The following is a 21682-nucleotide window of genomic DNA, read 5'->3' as shown; positions in this document are numbered from 1 at the left end:
TAGAACCGTGTTTTACCAGAGGGTATGTGAGATTGGCTGGATGCAGTGACCTCCTGGAAGTCACTGCTGTCGCTCCAGCATTAGTCCTGTTACCTACAGCCAAAGCCAGGCTAGCTGTTTTCAGTCGTTATGCTAAACTAAAATAACTGCCTGTAGCCTTATATTTAACAGACAATTATGAGAGTGTTATCGATCCTGTCATCTGACTCTCGGCTAGAAAGTAAATAAACTCATTTCCCAAAATGTCAAACTAATCCTTCAAGGCAGTTATACCACGAACAGATGCTCTGCCTGTAACAACAGCCAGCAGCATCTCGTCACTATGATAGTCTGACAAAGATTTAGCCTGCTGGGGCAACGGCAAATGTTGTGGGGCTTCTGATGTAGCCAGCGGATATCCAAATGACAGATTTCCTGGCTAAGACTTACTCTTCGCTCTTTGCTGGTGTAGAGTCTAATTTGCTATTCAAGATGTGAGAATGGAGGGGGATTCAAGAGACAACGTCTACGACTGGATTGTTTCACAAGTAGCCAAAAACCTGGCTAAGCTAATCGCTAAATGTCGTTGGGCGATAGCTGTTGGCTTCCAAGATTGCATTTCGACCAATGCGGTCCAATACTTTTCCTCTCCACACAAGAGAGGTGTTTATCTGGTTTTGGTTGCTTGTTTATCAGCAAGCAACAAAAAACCTTCTAAAACTTAATTGGTCAATATTACTCTGACTACAAATGGACTACAATTGGAAAGTAGAACCCTTTTTGAGATTCTGCATTTATGTGCAAGTATCTGTTTATAGAGATTACAACAAACAGACAGTACAATCCCACCCACCCCCTGGCACGTATGGATTAACAAACTAGAGGAATTCATACTTTTTGTTTATTGTATGCACACATCTGCAGTGAACTGGGAGTGTGTGTACATACTTACTTTATGTGTGTGTCTGTTTAAGTGTATTCTGTGGCTGGTCTCCTGCACTCATACTGTACACAATCCCTTACATTTCCCCTTTGCGTTCTTGCTGTCTTCCATCATCTCAACAACAGATGAGCTTTTCAATGAATTTGACTCCAAACAGTATTTAAACACCAGTGTGATGGCCGTTCTGACTATGACTCCTTCATTAGGTCCCAATCTCTGTTATTGACCAGCAGAAGATGAATTATCCGCTGGTGAAAAAAATCAAAGGGTTTGAAATGGTAAATGGTACACTACAGTGGCCTATAGAGGAAATCTATATTACAAATTGCCTCAGTGCACAGTAGCTGAACCTCAGATAGCTCTGTCTTTCTCTGTGTGTATGTCTTTGTATGAAACAGTGCGTGTGTGTGTGTGTGTGTGTGTGTGTGTGTGTGTGTGTGTGTGTGTGTGCGTGTGTGTGTGTGTGTGTGTTTTTGTATGTTACATGCAGAGACTTGTTTGCATTTTTTGGGTCAGTTTTGTGTTTCTTTTCTGATATGGAGAAAAGGATTTACATGTTATCTGGCGGTCAGTTTTATGATTGTATGTACTGTATGCTGCTCACCACACACAGACACACACACACAAACACACACACACAGACACACACTTCAGTCGATCCCGGACTCATGCGGGGACAGGATTGTCCCCGCATGAGTCCAGTTCAAATACGGATGGTGGTAAACATAAGTTATGTTTTTATGACTGATCAGATCATCCCTCTTTCCTTTCCCCTCTCCCTCACTTTCTCTCTCTGCGCCACACACACACACACACACGTTCACAATCACAGTCATTAGTGTGTTTACCTCAACTTCTTTTAGCATGGAGTAAAAGATTTCAAACTGCTTTAATGAGAATTTGCAGAAAAGTTTTCAGAAAGCAAAAGTTTATCAGCGTGTTTTCATTCCCATAAACTTTTCTAAGTCGCCCAAAATCTTTACAACTATTGATGTCATTCTATAGAAATACAATTAGACAGTAGCTTTTAATCACTCCCAGTCAGCAGGGCATCTGCCTAGTGATTAGAGAGACAAGTCTGGTCCCTGCTCAAGTATCCTTGAGCAAGATACTGAATCACAAATAGCTCCAAGACTGTTTAATTCTGCACAGTAGTCATACATGGCAGTGGGTGAAAGCAAAATGTAATTCGCTCCAGTTTCCTCCATTTTCCTTCAGAACTACAGCAGTGTTCGATGGTGATTATGCTGCCGAACGTTGATGTTACCTCGTCGTTTTTGGGTGACAAATCTTCACTTGTAAGTGTCTCGGCTGATTTGAAATGCAGGTCTGTTTATTTTCCTGAGTTGGTCTCTGGAACGGTCTTATGTTCATTGATCTCACTCATTATACCTGATAGAAGCCCTCAGCCTGGCCTGATTAGCTCAGAATGACCCACACTAGATCACTGTTTTTTACACACACACACACACACACACACACACACACACACACACACACACACACACACACACACACACACAGGTTCAATGATGAATGAGAACAGACAAATGAAGCTCATTTGTTTAGTTGATGAATAAAGAGAAGTGGACCAATTGCCGGGCTGTTTAACCATGGAATGGACTTTAGTATTTGTTCAGCGTGTGCGTGCATGTGTGTCCTTGTGTCCCATCACCCTCAAACACAGCTCATTAAGCGCCAGTCCTGTAATTCATTTGAAAGTTTTTATTATTTTTCTCACATTGTCATGATAACTTTCCGTGTCCTTCTCAGCTGTCACGCTGCCTCTCTTCACCGAAAAGAAGGCCGTTACGTCTGTATTAATGTGCATGGAATCCGATGAATCACAAGAATTTGCTGTATGCAAAGGTTCATGGGATGTGGTAAATTTTATGATGTTTAAAGGCTGTTGCTCTCTCAGGTCATGTTTAGTTTAGTTTAATAGATATATTTTTTTCTAAAAGCATTGAATTCATAAAATGTTTTATTCTTCAAGGCTCAAAATGTTCATACTCCACAATTTGTTTGTGAACAAGGATTATAACACTTGATTAAATGAGTGGAAATGAGTCTTTACAAATCACACCTGGTACTCATTGAAAGTGTCAAATTTATATAGGTAAGTAAGAAAAGAAGCAATTATTCTAATTATTCAAGGCTAACCTTTAATCATCTCACCTCAGTGGCAAGTTTTACTCCACTAAAACGCTCTTCAGAAATTCCAATAGAGCCACGTAATATCACCCTATTCTTAATCTCAGAACCAATGAAGACTTAATAACATCAAAAATGGTGAGCTATGAAAGTGTGCTTATTTTTCATTTCACCATTTTACCACAGCAGCATACTTTTCTTTACCTATTTTTGTGAGATTTGGTGTGTCAGTATCAGTTCCACATCTCATATAAATACTTCTGTCTAAGAGAATATGAACGTTACACTACAAGTGGGTAAAGTGAACTGACTTTGTTGTTTCTGTGCAGATTTCCCCCCCATAAGTCACATAGGAGATAATAACGTATTATAACTCAACACCTCCCATTACTACATATTATTTATTTTCCAACTGTTTCATTGAGGAAACGCAAGGCGCACTCTGTATGTTACAGTCGTTTACAACAGGGCTGGCAGTATTTTTCCAAAGTCTTGCTGCATCAGAACAATACAGCAACAATAAAACCCTAAAATTGTTCTTTTGTGCTGTTGCTGCACTGTTGCAGGGTGGTCACCTGGTCAACTAAACATTGGCCAGATTTCCAAATGGGAATCCCTCATATCCAGGACACACTTAAAGCTCTCTATTGTTGGAGGTTCCCAACAAATATGGCAGTCTCGGAAGCTGCACAACACTGTTTGCATATTTTTCTTCAGTATTCCTGCTGCACTACTAAATAACCTTAAATAATGCAGAATCTGTTGACTATGAACACAATAATATCAAGTTACTAATATGTACTGTACTAGTAACTTTATATTATTGTGTTGAAATACCAAGACAATCTTTAAAAAATTCTTTAATTTGGTCATTTGAATTATTTTTCTCTTCTTTAACTTCACAGCCTTTACCTTTACAAAAGCAAAAGGTAATTTGACCTGTTAACAACTGGCCTCTATTTTGTGTCTCTGCTCGATAATTAACAGAGTGAATAATCAAGGTACAGTATCATAATGAAGGGAATACTTGAAATATTTGTTCAGATGTGTAAGTATAAGTAAATATACCACTGGATCTGAGTAGATTAAGTTGGCACACAGCATAAATGAAAGATTCTCTAGCAAACCACAGCAAATCATCTGAACATTACCTCTGCCAACTTTTACGCTAATAAAGTGAATCACAACAAGATTAGAGAGATTTTAGTACAGAGCACTCAGGCAGAATCTCCAAATGTGCCATTTTGGAACATTTTGGCACCATCTGTGCCATTTAAAATTCATCAGGTACCAAACTATATACTTCACTTATATGTTACCATAGGTGTTCAAAAACTAGGCCAGTTGGCTTCCGCTCGGGCTTAACAGGTTAAAACAAGCATCCGTACAACTTTCCGCAATAACAAGCAGTCTCAAACTGTCTCTTTTTATGATTTAATTTTATAAACTCTCTGACCAAAGGCTAAGTAAAGACGATTATGAATTTGAGTGAGCGTTCCATGCCAGCTTTCTGTGTTTGGCAGCTCCCGACATTCAGTGATGTGGACACATTTCAGCCTGCGCCCAAAAACCTAGCCTGAGTTCCCTCTAAAAGGACAGATGGGGGGAACTTCATCTGCCTGGGAAGTGGTTGAGAAAAGTCTAGCAAGGCTGCTAATGTAGTTGTGCTCATGCAGGCAAGATGCAAGATAGGGGACTTGAATAATGGCAGCCACTGATAAACAACCCAGCAGCATGCGTAGGAGAGAGCAAGATGAAAGGACTCGGGGAGAGGAGTCAGGCCATGCAGCAGCAGATGAAGGTAATTAAAGAAGCCATCATCAGCATCATTAATATGCTAGATCTGCCGTGGCCCACTGACTAGTCTAATGGAGAACATGTCATCATCGTCACCATTAGGGAGAGTGGGACACACATAAACACACGCACACACTGTCTTAATGTTGGGTCACGCCATGATTATCACCATTAAGCCTAGAGTGAGAAGACCTGCTTAGGAAACCTCATTCTCTCCTGCCATCGTACACACATACAGTACACACACACGCACACACAGACGCACACGCGCTTGTAGATCTTTAATTCAGACTCTGTGAGTGATAAGTATGCATATTTAAGTGATGTCAGGCCTGTTGGGTCTTTTAATTAGACAGAATGAATGAATGTTTTATAAAAACGTGTTTAACAATAAATGTGTTCATTAATTTGATGAGAGGATGTGCTCTGATGAGCTGAGTGGAACAGAGTAATGGCTCGTATTCAGCTCTGGCGGTTTGATGGTGATGGGAGCAACAACCAGGCTATCTGTCTCTGATTTTCTCCTCATCGTCATGCTCCTCTCTTTACCCAGAAAAAAAAGTTAACTTTGAATTATGTTTATCCCGCGACCTTGGACAGTTTGGTCTGTTTTAGTGAAAATGCACTTTTGTGCTGTTACAGCTAATGTGTAATGTGATACCAGTCCACAGCTCCATGGAGAGTAGAAAAGATGGAAAATCCATTAAGTCCCCACAATCTTTTCTTTTTTCTGTCTGCAGGTATTCTTTGTGGTTTGCCATGAAAGTTCATTCAGATGTTTAAGTTCAGAAAAAGATTGTGGACTCGCACAAAGTCCATCTTGTATCTTTTGTCAATGAAAAGTGTGGGCTGTGGACTGGACAGCCCGGCCTTATTCTGATAGAATAAACTATCAAAATGATAAATACTCTTGCAGCAGATTCCAAATCCTTCACCAGCACTGCAGTACTCAACTCATATTTTCTAGCTCAGACCTGAAAGGGGCTGCTGGAATCACCAAACTCGGTTATAAGTGTGTCCCAAATGAATTTTGTTGCCCCTTTTAGCCCCCATCATCAGCTAAAATATTTGTGCAACAAAACCAATCTAAATGTTAAGCAGGTATGCTACTTTACTCCTCCCCCCGCCCGCAATCACACCTCCTTTGTCCCTTTTTCTCTAAATGTCCCTCCCTCCCTCTCTCTTTCTCTCTCTCTCACACACTCTCCCCCTCTTTCTCACACACCCTTTCACTGCCTCCCTTGACACCGGTGGAAACAGAGTGATGGTGTGTAATTTAGTCCTAATCACAACATCAGACTTACGCTGCGATTTACATCCCTCCACCAGCCGAGCCAGTCAGACAGTCAGGAGGGAGATGTTAATGTGAGACCACAGGTAATTACTGTCATTACAGCGTGCCACAGATCCTGCCGGTGTGTGTGCATGTGTGCGTGCGGAGGTGTGTGCAGATGTATTGTGAGCTCTGGTGTGTTTTGAGTTTTTGAACAGTCTGGTTTGATATTTTTTTGTGTATGTAATTAATATTGGAGTATTACCGTGTGTTTTGGGGCAATTATATCACAACAGAACTTCCTTCACACGGAGATGTGTCCATGATGAGACAAAACAGAAATGAAATCACAAACAACAGGGGAGTCACAATATTTATGCCGTCGTTAATAAATGTAGTTACAATTGATGGTGTGACTCAGTTTACTCTTCAAAATTGAATGATTTGCTTCATGTAATTTCGTTCTTCCCCCAACTCTTCTTCATTGCTTTATTTGTTGGAATGCAGCCCTCCCTTAATCTAAATGAAATTTAAAGTTTAATTCTTAATCATGTTAGGAAATTTGAATTATTGATTACGCGTCACTGTCATCCGCACAACTTCCTTTCACATCCAATGCAGCCTATTAATTTGTGTTGTTGAAGAATCATTCTCTGAAGAGAACTGCACCTTTATTTATCTCACATTATTGTGACAACAGTAGGAGGTTGTCCTGATGAAAATTAAAGCTTTCTGCTTTTCTTTTGACCAGAATCTGACTTTACTGACAGTAACCTCTTCTCTGAAACACACAAAACTTCATGTCAGCGCGCTGGCTTAAACTGGAACTCCCCTGCAATGCATCCATGTGTCCATGTATCAGGTGGTGGAAGACTGGTACAACATTGGCTTCCTTGGCAGTATTTTACATTCAAAACATTTGATGCTGCAGCAGACTTTGACACAAGATTGCCCATTTTGCTGCAAAAGAACACGAGCAAAACCTGTGAATTTCTATCATAGAATATCTGACAAAATTGACTGGTCGACTTTTGAACCAGCTGCCCACTGTGCAGCTGATGTAGTGCAGGATTAAAGATCACCCTCTGTTAGATAAAGTTGCAAATAACTTAAAAGACTTTGACCTCAGGCAACTGAAAGCAAGATATTTTCACTTTAACCCTTACATACACGGTGTCCACTATAGTGGACTGATATTTGGAGACACTTTTAATCATTTAAGGTGGAGTACCATGTTGCAAAGCCTTGTCCACAATTCCAGTAGAGGAGATGCACCAAGTACCTCTAAAAAGTGTATTCTTTGAAAAACAGACAGAAAGAAAAGAAAATAGACCATATACGGTGTTAGAAATCCTTTTATTTCTGTGGACGTTGTACTTAAGAAGATTCTGCATTATTTTGTATGTTTTATTTGGAACTGTGATACAGTTTACACTTTAATAATTTCATTACACAGCAATATTAAATAGTCTTCAGATTTTTCACTTTTCAAGAGTAAAAACATTTTTTTTAAAAATCATTACTTTGTTATGTTCAGTTTGTTCAGTTATCCCTGCATGAAAGGGTTAAACGTGCGATGCACAGGCTGGAGTCCTGTAACCAATTTCTGTGTGGCTGATAGAAGTTTGACTGCTATTAAAAGACACACTGATAAACCACGAGCAATTACTATACAACACAAGTCACCAGACTTTATGAACACTGCGTTTCTGTTTTATTTTTAAAACCTCCTCCCCCCTCCATTCTTTGCTCTTATTGTTGTAATCACCTCTCTGATTACTCCAGCTTTCATCAACAGTGTCTTATCATCTCTGTAACATTTAACTCTGCGGTGATCCAGATGAACATCAACAGGATAATATTTGGTCTCGAATTCACACATACGCTCACACACACACATGCACACAGTTCATGATTCAACTCACCCAGCAGTTGATATTTTTTGACATTTTAGGTTAATCATATGACATTTTTGGATACTTAAATCATGGACCACATATTGGAAAGTTTTTCTTTTTTTTTCTTCATGTTTGCCCAAGTCTTTGTGGGAAGATGGGATGGCATATCAAGGTGTTTCCATGGCGATAAGGGTAATGTGTCAGGGTCCCCAGAGTTTAGGCCTGGAAAGGTCCTGACTGATAAGCAGAATGAAAAAGTCAGCAGTTTGGCCAGTGCCATCCCATCCCTGTTCTCACCCCTCACCCATCTTCTTACCCCCCCTGCAATCTTGTCTTCAGTCTTCTTCTGCTCTCCCCCCATCCTCCATCTTTCCAGGTGCAAAACCTGCTTAATACTCCCCATGCTATTTATACCTGCGTCTGCAAATGGCATCTCTTTCATCCCCCATTATTCTATACTTACTTAATTTTTCTCTTGTGTTGCTATTATGCTCTATTTTTGACATTTATTTTACCACTGCCCTCCCCCATCTATCAGAGCCTTACTTATCCCCTCCTTTTTTTTCTACATTTCCTTATTTCACACCTTTGGCTCCCTTCTGCCATTTGCCAGTGTTAGATGTTAATACTTTCTTAAGTGAAGGTAATATTTTATAAGCCTCAAAACTCTGTTTTAACAAACGCATATTAAAACGCAGATGGTGTTAATGCTGGTGTTCAGTCAGAGAATAGATGAGGGTGTATACAGTTAGGAAAATAACTTAACAGAGGGGAAATGTGAAAAACTATGCACAGCATTTTACATTGTTGCCATTCACACTGTCGTATGGCGGCTTTTGTTGTGACAGATAATATTTGACTGTGTGTTGTAGGTGGAAACACTCCGGTCGGGGCTTGAGGGGACACGTTCTGACAATGCAAACCTTCGCCACGAGAGCCAGCTGGTCATGACAAATGTCAACCGTTGGATTACTGAACAAAAGTACGACCACACTGCTTTCATAACATTTGCACATCAAAAACTCTTATAAACAGCAACAAATCAGTGTTTCCTGTATGTTTTCTTATTGAAAGTGTGTGTTTGCAGTATATTTTTTCATTTTTTTGTCTTATTTTTCTACAATGTAAAGCCTACTGAGTAATTATTAAAGAAACACTACTACATTATCTTGTGTGTTGCATTTAGCACATAGTGCTGCAAAAAATAATGTTGAACTGGCAGGTGTTTATAACCAGTGGTGAAAGAAGTATTTGGACTTCCGTATTTAAGTAAAGGTATTTACCACACTGTGAAAGTACTTTACCAAAAGTAAAAGTCCTACATTCAAAACCTCACTTAATTCAGCAAAAAATGTGCTTATGCTGCAGGTGTTTACGATAGAGCTCATTTTAATACTGTTAAGTAGTTTAATCTACAGTGATGCATCATATTCTATAAGACATAACATGTTTGTAGTGTAGCTGGTCTCCTGTGAGAACCACGTAGCTAAAAAGTCAACTTTTCGTGGCGAATGCAGTGGAGTAAAATGTACTGTATTTGTGTTTGAGAAGTATTAGATGTATATAGTTACATAAAATGGAAAAACTCAAGTAAAGTAGGTCAAATTTGTACATAAGTTCATATATTTCATACAAACACTGTTTATATCTTCAGAAAAGCCATACTGGGTGTATTTTTCAAGTTAATGTTTAGATTTCAGAGTCTGTCTTCTCTTTTCAGAGCGTCCAACGAGAGTCTCACTGCCCAGATGAAGGCCCAGAATAAGGTGCTGCGCATCGTCACAGAAGAGAAAGAGTGAGTGTTTATTTCAGAGTGAAAACTATAGTTGATTAATGAGCGATTTTTTGTTTGTGTGGGCATCTGTGTGTGTGAGTCAATCCTTTGAGGTGTATTTGTTTACTAAAGACGACTAAAGATGGAGAAAAAACAGCTCCGCTAAATGCTACACCTGCAAACTGGGTCACCTTTCCCACCAGGAGAGTTTGGGATTACAATGTGTGTGTGTGTGTGTGTGTGTGTGTGTGTGTGTGTGTGTGTGTGTGTGTGTGTGTGTGTGTGTGTTTCTATGCATGTGTTGGAGGGATTCAGGTGGACTCTCTGACATACTCGCACCTGACAGTCAGTTTGCATGTCTGCATCATCATGACTCACACACAGAAACACAAAAACAAGCGAACACACACACACGCACAGACATGGGCGTGACATATCCCTCTTTCCAGAGATCAAACTGGTCTAGCCGTCTTCTGTCATGCCACCCCCCTGCGGTGCCATCCCTCCCTCAGCCCCGCCCAGCAGCACCACTGTGTGTCTGCGTTTTCCTTTTTCTTTCTCTCGCTCTTAACTTAGACCGAGTGTTTCCGTGTGTTTGGTTCTTGTGTTTTTGTTATGGCAACCTGTAGCAATGGTAACAGTCTTTATACACCTGGCGCACACGGGCCTTGTGTTTCGTACAGTGTTTAGAGCCCAGCACCTTCCCTGAATATACACGAGTTTCCTGGGGAGGTCAGCGGAATTAGTGTATGTAACAAAGCATCATTAAAAACAGACACACCGTGGCACTTTCAAGGTTTTAGAAGCTTTAACTAAGTGAGCTAAGCATGAATGAAAGTATTCAATAGATAAAGTCGCTAACCTTAATCTTTATTTGAATTTGAATATGAATGATACCCCGTACCAATTGCTTCAAGAATGGCGATTTGAATCCTGTTACCATGGAAAATGCTGAGGATAAGAAAATATATCTCTCCTTCCACACCAGTTAAATAAAACTACTTCATGCTTCTGATGCTTCATATTGCGGTACGACAAACATCCCAATAAGAACTTGTTTTAACAATTGTTGATACTGAGATTTGGTTGCACAGTGGAAATATAGCATTTCATTATAATGGATCAGGATATGTGTGTGTGTGTGTGTGTGTGTGTGTGTGTGTGTTGGAGATAATGCCTGAACTGCTAGTTAAAGTCTGTTCTGGAAGCAGAGAAACACAGAGCCCGTTGCCAAATTTGTGGCAGAATATTTTGTCTGCCATGTTAACAAGGGTCTCTTGATGATAATGGGTGTCTGTCTTTCTCCGCGTCTGCCTCTCTATGTATATTTCTCTGTTTAACTCTGGCTCTGCATCTCCTTGGCTTTGTCAGACATCTTCAGGAGGCTAATGACACATTGAAGGCGGAGGTAAAGCGGCTGAAAGAAGTGGCGGATGAGAGGGAGAGAGACACGGAACGCTTCAAGGTGAACAAGTGCAGAGTGGAAAAAGCAATGAAGTACAAACAGGGAGAGACAAAAGAGAGTCGATCACTAACAGGTTTGTTTTTTATTCTATTATTGTTTGCAGGCCCGGATCCGAGACCGGGGCATCCGGGAAGACGAGAGAACGTGAGTCATCTGTGTGTACGCGAGCTTGCGTGCACGCGTGACCGTACATATGAGCGCATACATTTGTGTGCATCCACCAGCTGATCAGAGTTTAGCATTCACATCCAACAAAAGTGTTGCCCGTCATGTTTCGCTCTTTCACACGCAATCTAGCCCGAACAAAGCTGATGATGATAATAACAGCTGGAGTGCCAAGTTGTGAATGAAACACCCCGTGGGCTTAGCCACCTGTGTGTGCCCGTGTGTGTGTGTGTGTGTGTGTCTCTTCTTCAATCTCCAAACGTTATTCATGCTGGGCCTTTAACAATGATTACACTCCAATCAAGGGCCCATCCTCTCCTGCCTGCCACCCCCATGGCTGTCAAATAGCATTCATCAATAGAGAGGAGATATATTTATTACCTTCATTAAGGCAATTAAAATGAATGTGGCACAGATGGGATTTGGTGTAGGATGGAAGTGAGAACAGAGGGTGTGTGCGTGTGGGAAGAGGGTGTTTGCCGGGGCACCTGCCTGCAGCAGTTCTCCCCATACCCCCAGTGTGACCCCCCGAAGGTCTCCCTCATTAACAACACCACCCCCCTTTACACCCACCTCGCCCCGTTTTGCACACGCTCATGTTGCCCCCCTCCCCTAACGAACCACCAGGCTCTGTTTCCAAAACGGATCAGATTTGTTTTGACTGGGGTAGGTTTCCAATGCTATTCAAAGCTGTCAGTCATTTTAATGATATCATTAAGGGGCCGCGACAGAAAGATGAATCGCTTTTCTTTGTCTTTCCCTCATAATTGCGAATGAGCGGGAGAGGGGGGGGACAGAGCGGGAGAGGCAGTTCATATAGATGTATGCATAAGAGGGGTTTTGATTGAGCGAATATAATAACATGGAACGAGATAAAAACAGTGAATGAAAGCCTCTTCTATAGCATCTCCCCATCCATTCTCTCTGTTCTCTCTCCTCTTTTCTTTATTATGAGGATTCCTAATTTATTTCATTTCATTATTGCCCCCCCCCCCTCACAGAAATGCCATATGTATGAAAATCATGCAGCTATAAGGCAACAGATATGTCATGATTTCTGCCATATACATTCAGTGTATAAATCTCATTACGGGTGGCAAAGGGGATATCTGCACAGTGTCTCCCACCTGTCACTATCACTGACAGCAATCAACACGGCGTGAAGGTTTTGTCATTAGATATGCCTTTATTAAAGAAATGTATTATGATTACATGGCCTACTGTTCCAAAGCAGCTGGAGTGTCAAGGCTTTGCGTTGTGGATGGCAGTTTGTATTAGTGAGGCCCACAGAGAGGTGAAGAGAAGAGGAGCGGAGGAGATAGAAATTTAGATTAATAAAAGATAGAGGTCTCTGTTACATTTAAATTTGAAACGTGAAAAAGTGCTTGATACCAAATTATAGCTACACTTTGCAGTTTTGTTGATTATTTTTAGTTTTGTAACATTTAAAAACGGAAATCTAAGTTAGAAATAGAATCAGGGGATTTGTTTGCAACCCCATATATCTGCTGCCAATCATATAGAAAACAATGCAACCACAAAGGTCCGTTTTCTAGCTAAATTATGAAGAAATCTCTGTGTCAAATCAGTCAAACCCGTGAATCAACAGGCACGGCAACTGCTGCAGGATCTGGAAAGATGACATCTGGAGCACACGGTTATAGGAAGAGCTTTTAATGCGGCGCAGCAGCTAACATTTCAACACAAAGCATGTGTACGTCAGAATAAAACCCAACCAATTGTAACCATATGTTCCTGATCTCAGTTTTCCAGATCCATTTAGTAACTGTTCTGGAGCTTTCAGTCATATCACACAATTGTCCTCAACAGCATGGGATTGCCCATTTTTCTGATCAACTTCAGGACTTCAAATTCAGTTTTATACCTTGGAAACAGTAGTAAGAGAATAGACTCTTACCACAAGGTTCACTTAACAGTCATATTGATAACATTTTTATGTAATCATTTTTAGAAAATAATACATCTACAGAGCATGCAGAAAATGTAGAATAAAAGTGTCTCTCTTCCTTAAAAACATTACTATGATTGTAAATGAATTATTTAATACATTTTGTCAGGTCCAAAATGATTGTTATGTTTATCTCTGTATAATGTTATTTTGGTTTGTCAGCCAATAGTATAACAACACTGGCATCCCGTCATATCTGTGTTTAGTCAGCGATCAAGAGTCTTGGTAGCTGCCAGTTTGAGGGAGTACTGCCGTAGTACTGCCCTAATGTTGGCAACATAAACTTGCTTGCATTAGCTAGCTCGTGTTAGCTTATGTTTGCTAGCTAGCATTAACAATGGTAGCGAGCATTGGCTAGCATAATCACTTGAGAGGGCAGGTGATCCGAACAGCGGTGTTGCGATGTGAATGCAATGGAAGGGGAGAGATTGCTGAATGTTATCAATAACACCTCTAATAGCTAAAACTACAAAACTAAAGCACCAGTTGTTCTTGTATTATTAGCAATGCAAAAGAGGAAAAACGGCTCTAAAAGACTGGGCTTTTGAACTTAGTTGTTTGCCTTAAAGATGTAATTTGTCACATTTCTGCGTTTAAATGTCGTGAAAATAAAGCAGGAAAAAGAATGAGCTCTGACAACAGCCCTACCATGCAAAAAGTGGTTCTTGTTTGTTCAATTATACTCCAATCTCAAGTTAATGAAATGATTTATCAAGATCCTTCATGTTTCACCTCAAATTATCTCAGATAATGTCTTAAAAAATTAAAATAGCGGTGCCTACTGAAATGCACTAAGTGGAGGAAGCAGAGATTGATGCTGTTTGCTGCGGCTGTGTGACACAACCCATGTGGGGGGAAGCGCTCATAAAGCATCAGGCATCATCAGTCGCACCACTAACAATGTGCTTCCAATTAAGAGCAGCCAGTGATCACAGCAGAGAATTTGTACAAACACAGAGAGCCAAAGTGACAGAGAGACAGAGAGAGGAGATAAGAGGGCGACTGTGTGAGAAGACAGTCAAGTCTTGCATAAAATGTGAGATGGGAGCAGTAAATAAGAACGATGAGAGTGGAGACTGGAGCAAGAGGGGAACCATGTAGTTTATTGCCGGGTTTAGAGAGCACGGCAGCTTGGCTTTGACACTAATGACTGTAATTATACACATGCTGATTGGGTTAGGCCGCTAATTACACACATCCATGTTTGCGTGTAAACACAGGAACACATGTTTACACAGGCGTCATGCCAAGCGCTCAGCGCATCGCTGCCTTCTCACATCGGGCGCATAAATCTCACACAGTTGTCTCAGCGGCGGTGATGTTTCATGATGTGCTGAAGACCACATTAGCATCGAGGAAAGAGTTTAAATCATGTGAAGAAGCTGTGGAGATGCGGCGCTTTGGATTTTTATGGAGCTGCAGCTAACGGCTCCTGTTTTTCCTTCAATATGTAGCAGTGGAAACTTTTACAATTTGAGAGATCAAAGGAAATTCCAGCATTTCTTCCTATTAATGTTCTTTGTATCATCATTATGGTGTGAAATTAAAAGATTTGGAAGGGTCAGCTGCAATTATGTTCAGTTTATGGATGTCATTTTCAGGAAATGAGGTTTCTTTAAAAAAAATGCTTACATTGGACAAGCTTAATTAGTGAGTTAGTTAAAAGGCAGGGATTCAGATTACGTTCTGTCAGCCGGTGTTTCTATGGGATTCTTCTCAGATTAATTGTCATGCTTCATTTTCTGTTTGTACATACTCGGGCAAATTAATTGTAGAAAATAAATATGCTAAATATTTTTTTTGTATTTTGCCTTCATCGTTTATTTAAGACTTAAACAGTGGTTCATTAGAAACGGATTAGAGTCATCAGTCAGTGAATTGACTTCGGAGTTTTTGCCAACCAAATAAAAAAACCAAACGAGAAATCCAATATTTTGGGGAGAGTAAAGTGGATATTGTTTTTGTGCAGTAGTGTGACTGTCACTTTTGTTTATGTTGCTGTTTTATTGTGTCGTGGTTGAGGTTTACCATAGACGGTTACAAATACATGGGAGCTCAATGGTTCCACTAATGAGTCTCATAAACTTTTCAGACAAAAATGTCAGTTCATATATTAGCATCTCCATCAAGTGTCTCCTCAGATCTTAAATGTTTAAAGATATGGCTAATAGGGCCAAAAGTTTGTGTGTGCGTATGTGTGTGTGTGTGTGTGTGTGTGTGTGTGTGTGTGTGTGTGTCAGCTCGCCCACATCTACAGGAACAATGATGCCATTTATTAGCGTTTGGAGGGAGCGTGCGCGTCTTCTCAACTGAAGCAAAACGGGACCGTCTTTCCATCCGCTGCTCTGATAGGAAATCCCAGCTTGCTCTTTTACAAGAAAATTAACATTGGGGAGGTACAGTGCTACTTTAATGGGCTAAGAAGTCTTCAATAAAGTATTTAGAAGGTTTTTTCCGAATGCTAACTGGACAGGTTCACTGGGGCATGAAAGAAAGAGCGTAAAGCGGGGGCAGCAAGCTCTTCAGCCCGTACAGAGCACCATTATCCACCGTCGTTAATTTAATAGACATTCCTTAAGTCAGCCCTGGGTCTGAAGATAGCAGACCCTAACATTTGTTTGTCATTTCCCAAAACGTTTTTAATAAACAGTTAAAATCTTAAATGGCTTCTTGTACTCTTAATGTTCCCTGGCTGCGGTTGCGTTCGTTTTGTTTTTGTATTTTTTTTTTATTCGCTTTCATATATAATTTAATGATTTCTGGAACCCATTTGCTCGCCCATCTTTGAGTTTAGTAATAAGTTATAATGAAGATGGTTATAATGAAGATGATGTGCGCCAACTTCTTTATGCCCCAGATTTCGAGGACATTTGATCGAAACTGTTTCGTCTCGCGAACGCATATCATTGTGCAAAAATGAGTTTCACAAGTGTACTCTTTATTGAACACATGAGCCAGTTTCAAGCAGCAGCCAGAAAGCAAAGTTTTTTATTATTCTGCAGGTGCGAAGATGTACTGTAAAGATGTCAAAGTCTATTTCTCATATATGTTTCTTTGTGCGTGTACGTACGCTTGTGTTACAGCACGGAAAAGCAGGGTTGTGTTGCTCTAAACCTCAGCAAACTCGAGGACATGCAGACTAGACTGCGACGCAACCTGGAGGCCATCGGAATGCTAAATCAACAAGTAAGAGCACACACACACACAAGTATACACACACGCACACACACACCAGGTCCTGGCAGTCCTTTTACCCGACAGATACAAACACACACCCACACACCGGCCCACCTGCTGTTGAGCTCACACAGAAGAGGAAGCTTTCATGCGTCCAACTTCAAACGAACACGCGCACTTACACACACAGGCGCACGCAGACATCCATTTCCCCTTCCTACGATAAAAGTAAAAAGTCGGCAGCGGGGTGGGGGCGTGTGTGCAGCGCGGGGAAGGGGGGACAAATCGTATCGGGAAAAAGCAGTGACGTTTCTTTCCACTGGTAAATGATTTCCCTTTCATGAAACTGAGAGAGGGATGTATATCAATACAGCCGTGCTGATCTCTCCATGACAGCGTAGGGAAATGGCCCGCTGTGATAAAACAATGTGGGGGGAAAAACACAGAGGAATATTCTGAGGAAAAGCTGACATTTTTTACTGTGTTGAACTTCACAAGAGTCAACAAATCACCAAAGGAGAGACGAATCAAAAGTACTCCTCAGCCCCCTCAGTTCTCCAAAACTCCAGGGCCTGGGGAACGGCTCACCCGACTTTTGTTAGTCTGCAGAATGGCCCGCTGATTGACGGGCTACGAAGAAAGCTGGTACTTGTTGAAGTTTATAATGCAGCGTTGTTTCGGTGGAAAAGCAGATGGCATTAGCTGCGTGTATGAGATGGAGGAAGGTGGAGCGGATGGAGGAAGAAGAAGCAGATGGAGAGAACGATAGAGGTGTTGTTTAACAGGTCAGGTGTGTAATAGCACCTCTTAATCTCTAGTGTGAATCATTACACATATTGATCCAACATGGACAGTCTGCACACACACAAACATACAAGCAGAGTTGGAGAGGATGAGATACGGACAGTTCATTTCCACAAGGCTATTCCCTTCACTGTCCACTGGACACACACTCGCACACACATACAGATATCGGCGCAGAAGCTGAATAGGATGTCTCAGTCTATCTATGTAAAAGGGTTATAAATCAGGTCCGTGTCTCTGCTTTGGATCAGTCTCAGTCTCGCGCATGATTTCCATCCGACTGTCAAGCAAATTTCATGCAAACTTTTGAAATGTCACACAAAATTAGATGCAAATTAAGTGATTTCTCATCATCTTGGATGAAGAGGAACATCAGCGGAAAAAGCTGGGATTCTTTGAAGACTTGATTAGCATTAGGCGAGCTGTTATTGTGCTTTAGTGTCAGCCATTGTCCAGGTTGTTTCATGCTTTCATGCAGTGATGAAAAAGAGACGCATTATTCCAAGAAAACCCTCCATACAAGCAGCTGCGTTAGACGGTGGATTGACAAGTATTGCACAGTGTTTCCAAAAATCCAACTTCCTTTCCCAAACCCCATTCAAAAATAACCAGATTTAAAAAACTTTCTTGCCGACGAGAAGAAACCTGCCCGAAGTTTGCCGTCTTTGTTCGGCTCTTCTAGCTCAGTAATTTTCACAATTCCTATTAAAACACTTGAATGGAAAACCAGCTTTACCAAAGAAAAAGTGCAAACACACTCATGCACCAGCAATGAAGCACCCCCCTCCGTGTCTTTCTGTCTGTCTCTTTCTTCCTTTCTTTCTTTCTCCCCCACTTAAACACATCCTTTTCATCCGAACATATGCACACCAGTTCACCCGCCGTATGTGAGGGGTTGAGGAGACAAGCTGTGATTTTTAATTTCACCCCCCTCCCTTGCAATTAGGAGCGCATCCAGAGCATCCAAAGACGGGGGGAAATTAAACAGGTCCCCTTGAATATACGGTTAATTATAAATGTCAACCTCAGTGTTTTTCATCTGGAAATTCTATTGCTTTTGGCGTCACATAAAATGAACACGTTGTCGGATGTTTGCCTGTTGAAGATAGCAAATACTCTTTAAGCGTCTTAGGATGGTTCTGACACATCGACATGTCATTGGCTCTTCGAGGGTTAAGCCTAAGACCTTGCTTTTCCTAGTCATCAGATGTAATACATTTGCTCAGATTTATTGAGCGTGCGTGCGTGTGTGTGTGTGTGTGTTTGTGTGTGTGTGTGCGTGCATGTGTGTGAGATGTCTGGAAGGGTAATGTTAGCAGAACCATCCGGAAATGTGTCTGTCTCATCTCCGTTTGTGTTTTTCTCTCTCCCCAACACACACTCGCACGCCTGCACACGCACACACATGGCCAGACATGTCGATGTGACATCATTCTCTAACCGCAGCTTTCACACAGACACACACGCACACTCAAAAAACAGATGTGGACGAGTGCAACTGTCATTACCCGACGTGTCTCTTTGACTCCCCATCCTTTAATTTTCTATTTTACTCTTCCTCGTCGCTAAAAATACATAATTTCAAATCTTTTATTCCCTTTTATCTGCCCTATTACAATTTTTCCGACTGGCACATTTTGCATATAATTACCACGCTGTACAACAAAATGTAAATGCTATTATTTTTTTGCCATTTAAAGCCGCGTTTTAACTCACTCTCCTCCCTGCCTTTACCCAAATGTCCTTGTCAAAAAATAAAACACCCTCAATTTAGCTAGTCTGTAATTGTGTTCCAGGGAGCCCAATCATGTTCTGACGACGTGCGATTTGTTTTGTGTCACGGATGATTTTGTGTCAAATCGACCTCTAATGATCGCTCAAATTGGTTGTTTTCATGTAGAAATTTACACCGTCGCGTGACTCCCACTTGCAACCGTTTCAAACTGTGAACGCAATCCTTTCCTGAAACCCCGGCACATTTTTTTTTCCTTCCATTTGCATTTCTGTTTCAACAGGCATGAAAGTAGCTGTGAAAGATGAATTAAGCCCATAATGGAGTGTCAGCTACCTCATCAACCTGATAGCTTGTTGACTTTTGATGCTGGATATTTATTGGTAACTTCAAATGATTGCTTTTTAATTTGGTTGATTTCACTAAATGAGTGTGATGTCAAAACTTCCTTGAAACTTTCGCCCGGAAATTCGCTCTCCTCGGTCTGTTTCACGGTCGCACATGAAGCTGTTCCGTCAAAAATGTTGTTGTTGTCTTTGTCTTCCTCTGTGCATATGTCTCTTTCTTTCTCTCTCCAGTTAAACGCCCTCAGCGGGGAGAATAAGCGGTTGCGTAGGCAGCTGGAGGAGGAGAGGTCCATGCGACTGCTTCCTCCTCCTCCTCCCACCTCCCAGCAGCGCTCCTCCGTCCTCCTCCCCTTCTCCCTCAGTGCCCGCCCACCTCCTCCCTCCACCTCCACCTCCCTACCCTCATCCGTCCGCCTCCCTCATCCCCTGAGCCTGCACACAGGGGACTTTGATGGGATTCTAACCCGGACCGAGCTAAGCGGAGCCGGGCTAGAGAGGCCAGGTGAGTCCCAGGCTTCAGCTGAAGCATTCAGGATTAGACCGACCGCCTCTGTGTCTCTGGAAGCTGCGCGGTCTGGGAGGACAAGCAGGGATCTGACCAAATGAAGCCCCCTGAAGACTTTGACCTGTCATGACTTCTTGACCTCCAGCTCCTCACGAGGGAGCGTGCTCAGTATGAGGTTAATGTCCTGCAGGTCAAAGTCAAGTCCCAGGGTGCTTTTTGCCGGAGGGGTCCTCCAGAACCAGCGAATGATGGAATTTCATCAAATTGTCAAAAATCAACTTGATCATGTCTCTACTATTGTGCCATGAAGACATTTATTCCACATTTTTGCATGTAAAATAAAATCTCTCTTCTACAGTATTTTACATTTCACTTGCAAAAAGCAATCGATTGCATTCTCAGCCTGCTCTGAGCAGTGGTAGCTTCTAACACTAGCCATTTCTTCTTCAAATAGTGATTCATTTATTTTTTTTGCAACAAAACTGTAGCACTAAGCACTAAAACATGTTTTTGTGTCTGCACTTACTTGAAAATCCCAAAAGTTCTGAGGAACCATAATCAATTTAATTCAACCTAAACGAACAAAACAGAACCAGTGACTGACTGCGGATTCTTGAGCGTTGATGAATGCGTCCTCCTCATTCATTCGAAGCTTTGGATAAATGAGGCACGGCACATCATCAGTATCCACAGACATACCTCAGATGTTGATGCGAGTGGCTGTAACACAGTCTCTGATTACGCTGCAGCTGTGCGCCATGTGTCCTGCATCGACTGCGGTGAATGTGGCCTTGTGTCTTCATGTGCTGGTACGTTGTGTGTCTGCGTGCCTCTGTCTCTGTGGGTGAGTGTGTGCTTGTGTGCGATTGAATGTTTATTATCATAGATGTTTTATATTTTTGTTTTTACACTTTAAAAAGTATTTATTGATTTTTCTCTGTTGCTGTGTTGAAGCCCCCTGTGTTGGAAAGACGGAAAAATAAAAACAGACACACGTTTGTGAGTGGTCGTACATTTCTGTCAACATGCTGACTGATATTTCTTACTTCTAGCATGTTAACAGGCCTCTTAACATGCCATGATTAGGCATTCTTGAATTGACTGGTGAGGCACACAAAGATGTCGATACAGGTAGCGTTTCTAATCAGCAAAACCTTTCTGCAGATTATCTAAAATGTGGTTTTGAAGCAGTGACTGTGGCACACTCAAGCCACATTGAACTGCTGTCCTTACTTGTGCGTCTACAGGTGTCTCACGGCTCTTTTTATATGTTTCTAGCTGTTGAACCAGAGCGTTGCTCACTCACACAGGCAGAGACGAGGAATAGAAGCATGCTAATATCTGAACTCAAACAGAAGGAGCGCTGTTATACTGTGATAATGAGAATTGTGGGGAAAGAGGGTCTCAGGCCACATTTGGCTTCCTCATCTTCTCCCACACTCTCCCCCCCCTCCCACCTGTACCCCACTCTCTCCCACCTGTCCTCCGAACCCCCCTTTTTTCATCCTTCATTGGTTCTGTACATACATAGCTGTTGTATAGTTGGTCAGGATGTCGTACATTTTAATGATTTCGAGCAGAGCTGCATGTCCTTGTTAGCTTGGTTTTCCTCATTTGCCATGTCACACTCAAAAATACCCTCCTTTTATGTGCAAACACACATGCGTGCACCCACTCACACATCAGCGCGCATTCATATT

General features: G+C 41.5%; 1 protein-coding gene across 5 annotated transcripts in view; it reads left to right on the top strand.

The window, feature by feature from the left end:
• Positions 1-20342, top strand: part of LOC311249393 (uncharacterized protein) — a 96957-nt gene extending 76615 nt beyond the window's left edge. For 4 of the 5 annotated variants that reach the window (XM_084340400.1, XM_084340399.1, XM_084340401.1 and 1 more), the window contains 6 exons: positions 8917-9026; positions 9765-9839; positions 11190-11283; positions 11387-11427; positions 16501-16603; positions 19709-20342. In XM_084340400.1, the coding sequence (XP_084196526.1) occupies positions 8917-9026; positions 9765-9839; positions 11190-11283; positions 11387-11427; positions 16501-16603; positions 19709-20083 (798 nt within the window). In that variant the 3' untranslated portion in view covers positions 20084-20342. Of the gene's footprint in view, positions 1-8916; positions 9027-9764; positions 9840-11189; positions 11284-11386; positions 11428-16500; positions 16604-19708 lie in introns of those variants that run through there. The other variant, XM_084340403.1, reaches the window with a different exon arrangement.
• Positions 20343-21682: the final 1340 nt, after the last annotated feature.

The sequence above is a fragment of the Pagrus pagrus genome (assembly GCF_965226575.1).
Source record: "Pagrus pagrus genome assembly, chromosome: 20".
Taxonomy (NCBI): Eukaryota; Metazoa; Chordata; class Actinopteri; order Spariformes; family Sparidae; genus Pagrus; species Pagrus pagrus.
The sequence above is the reverse complement of the archived record's forward strand: the minus strand, read 5'-3'. Positions and strand labels throughout refer to the sequence as shown.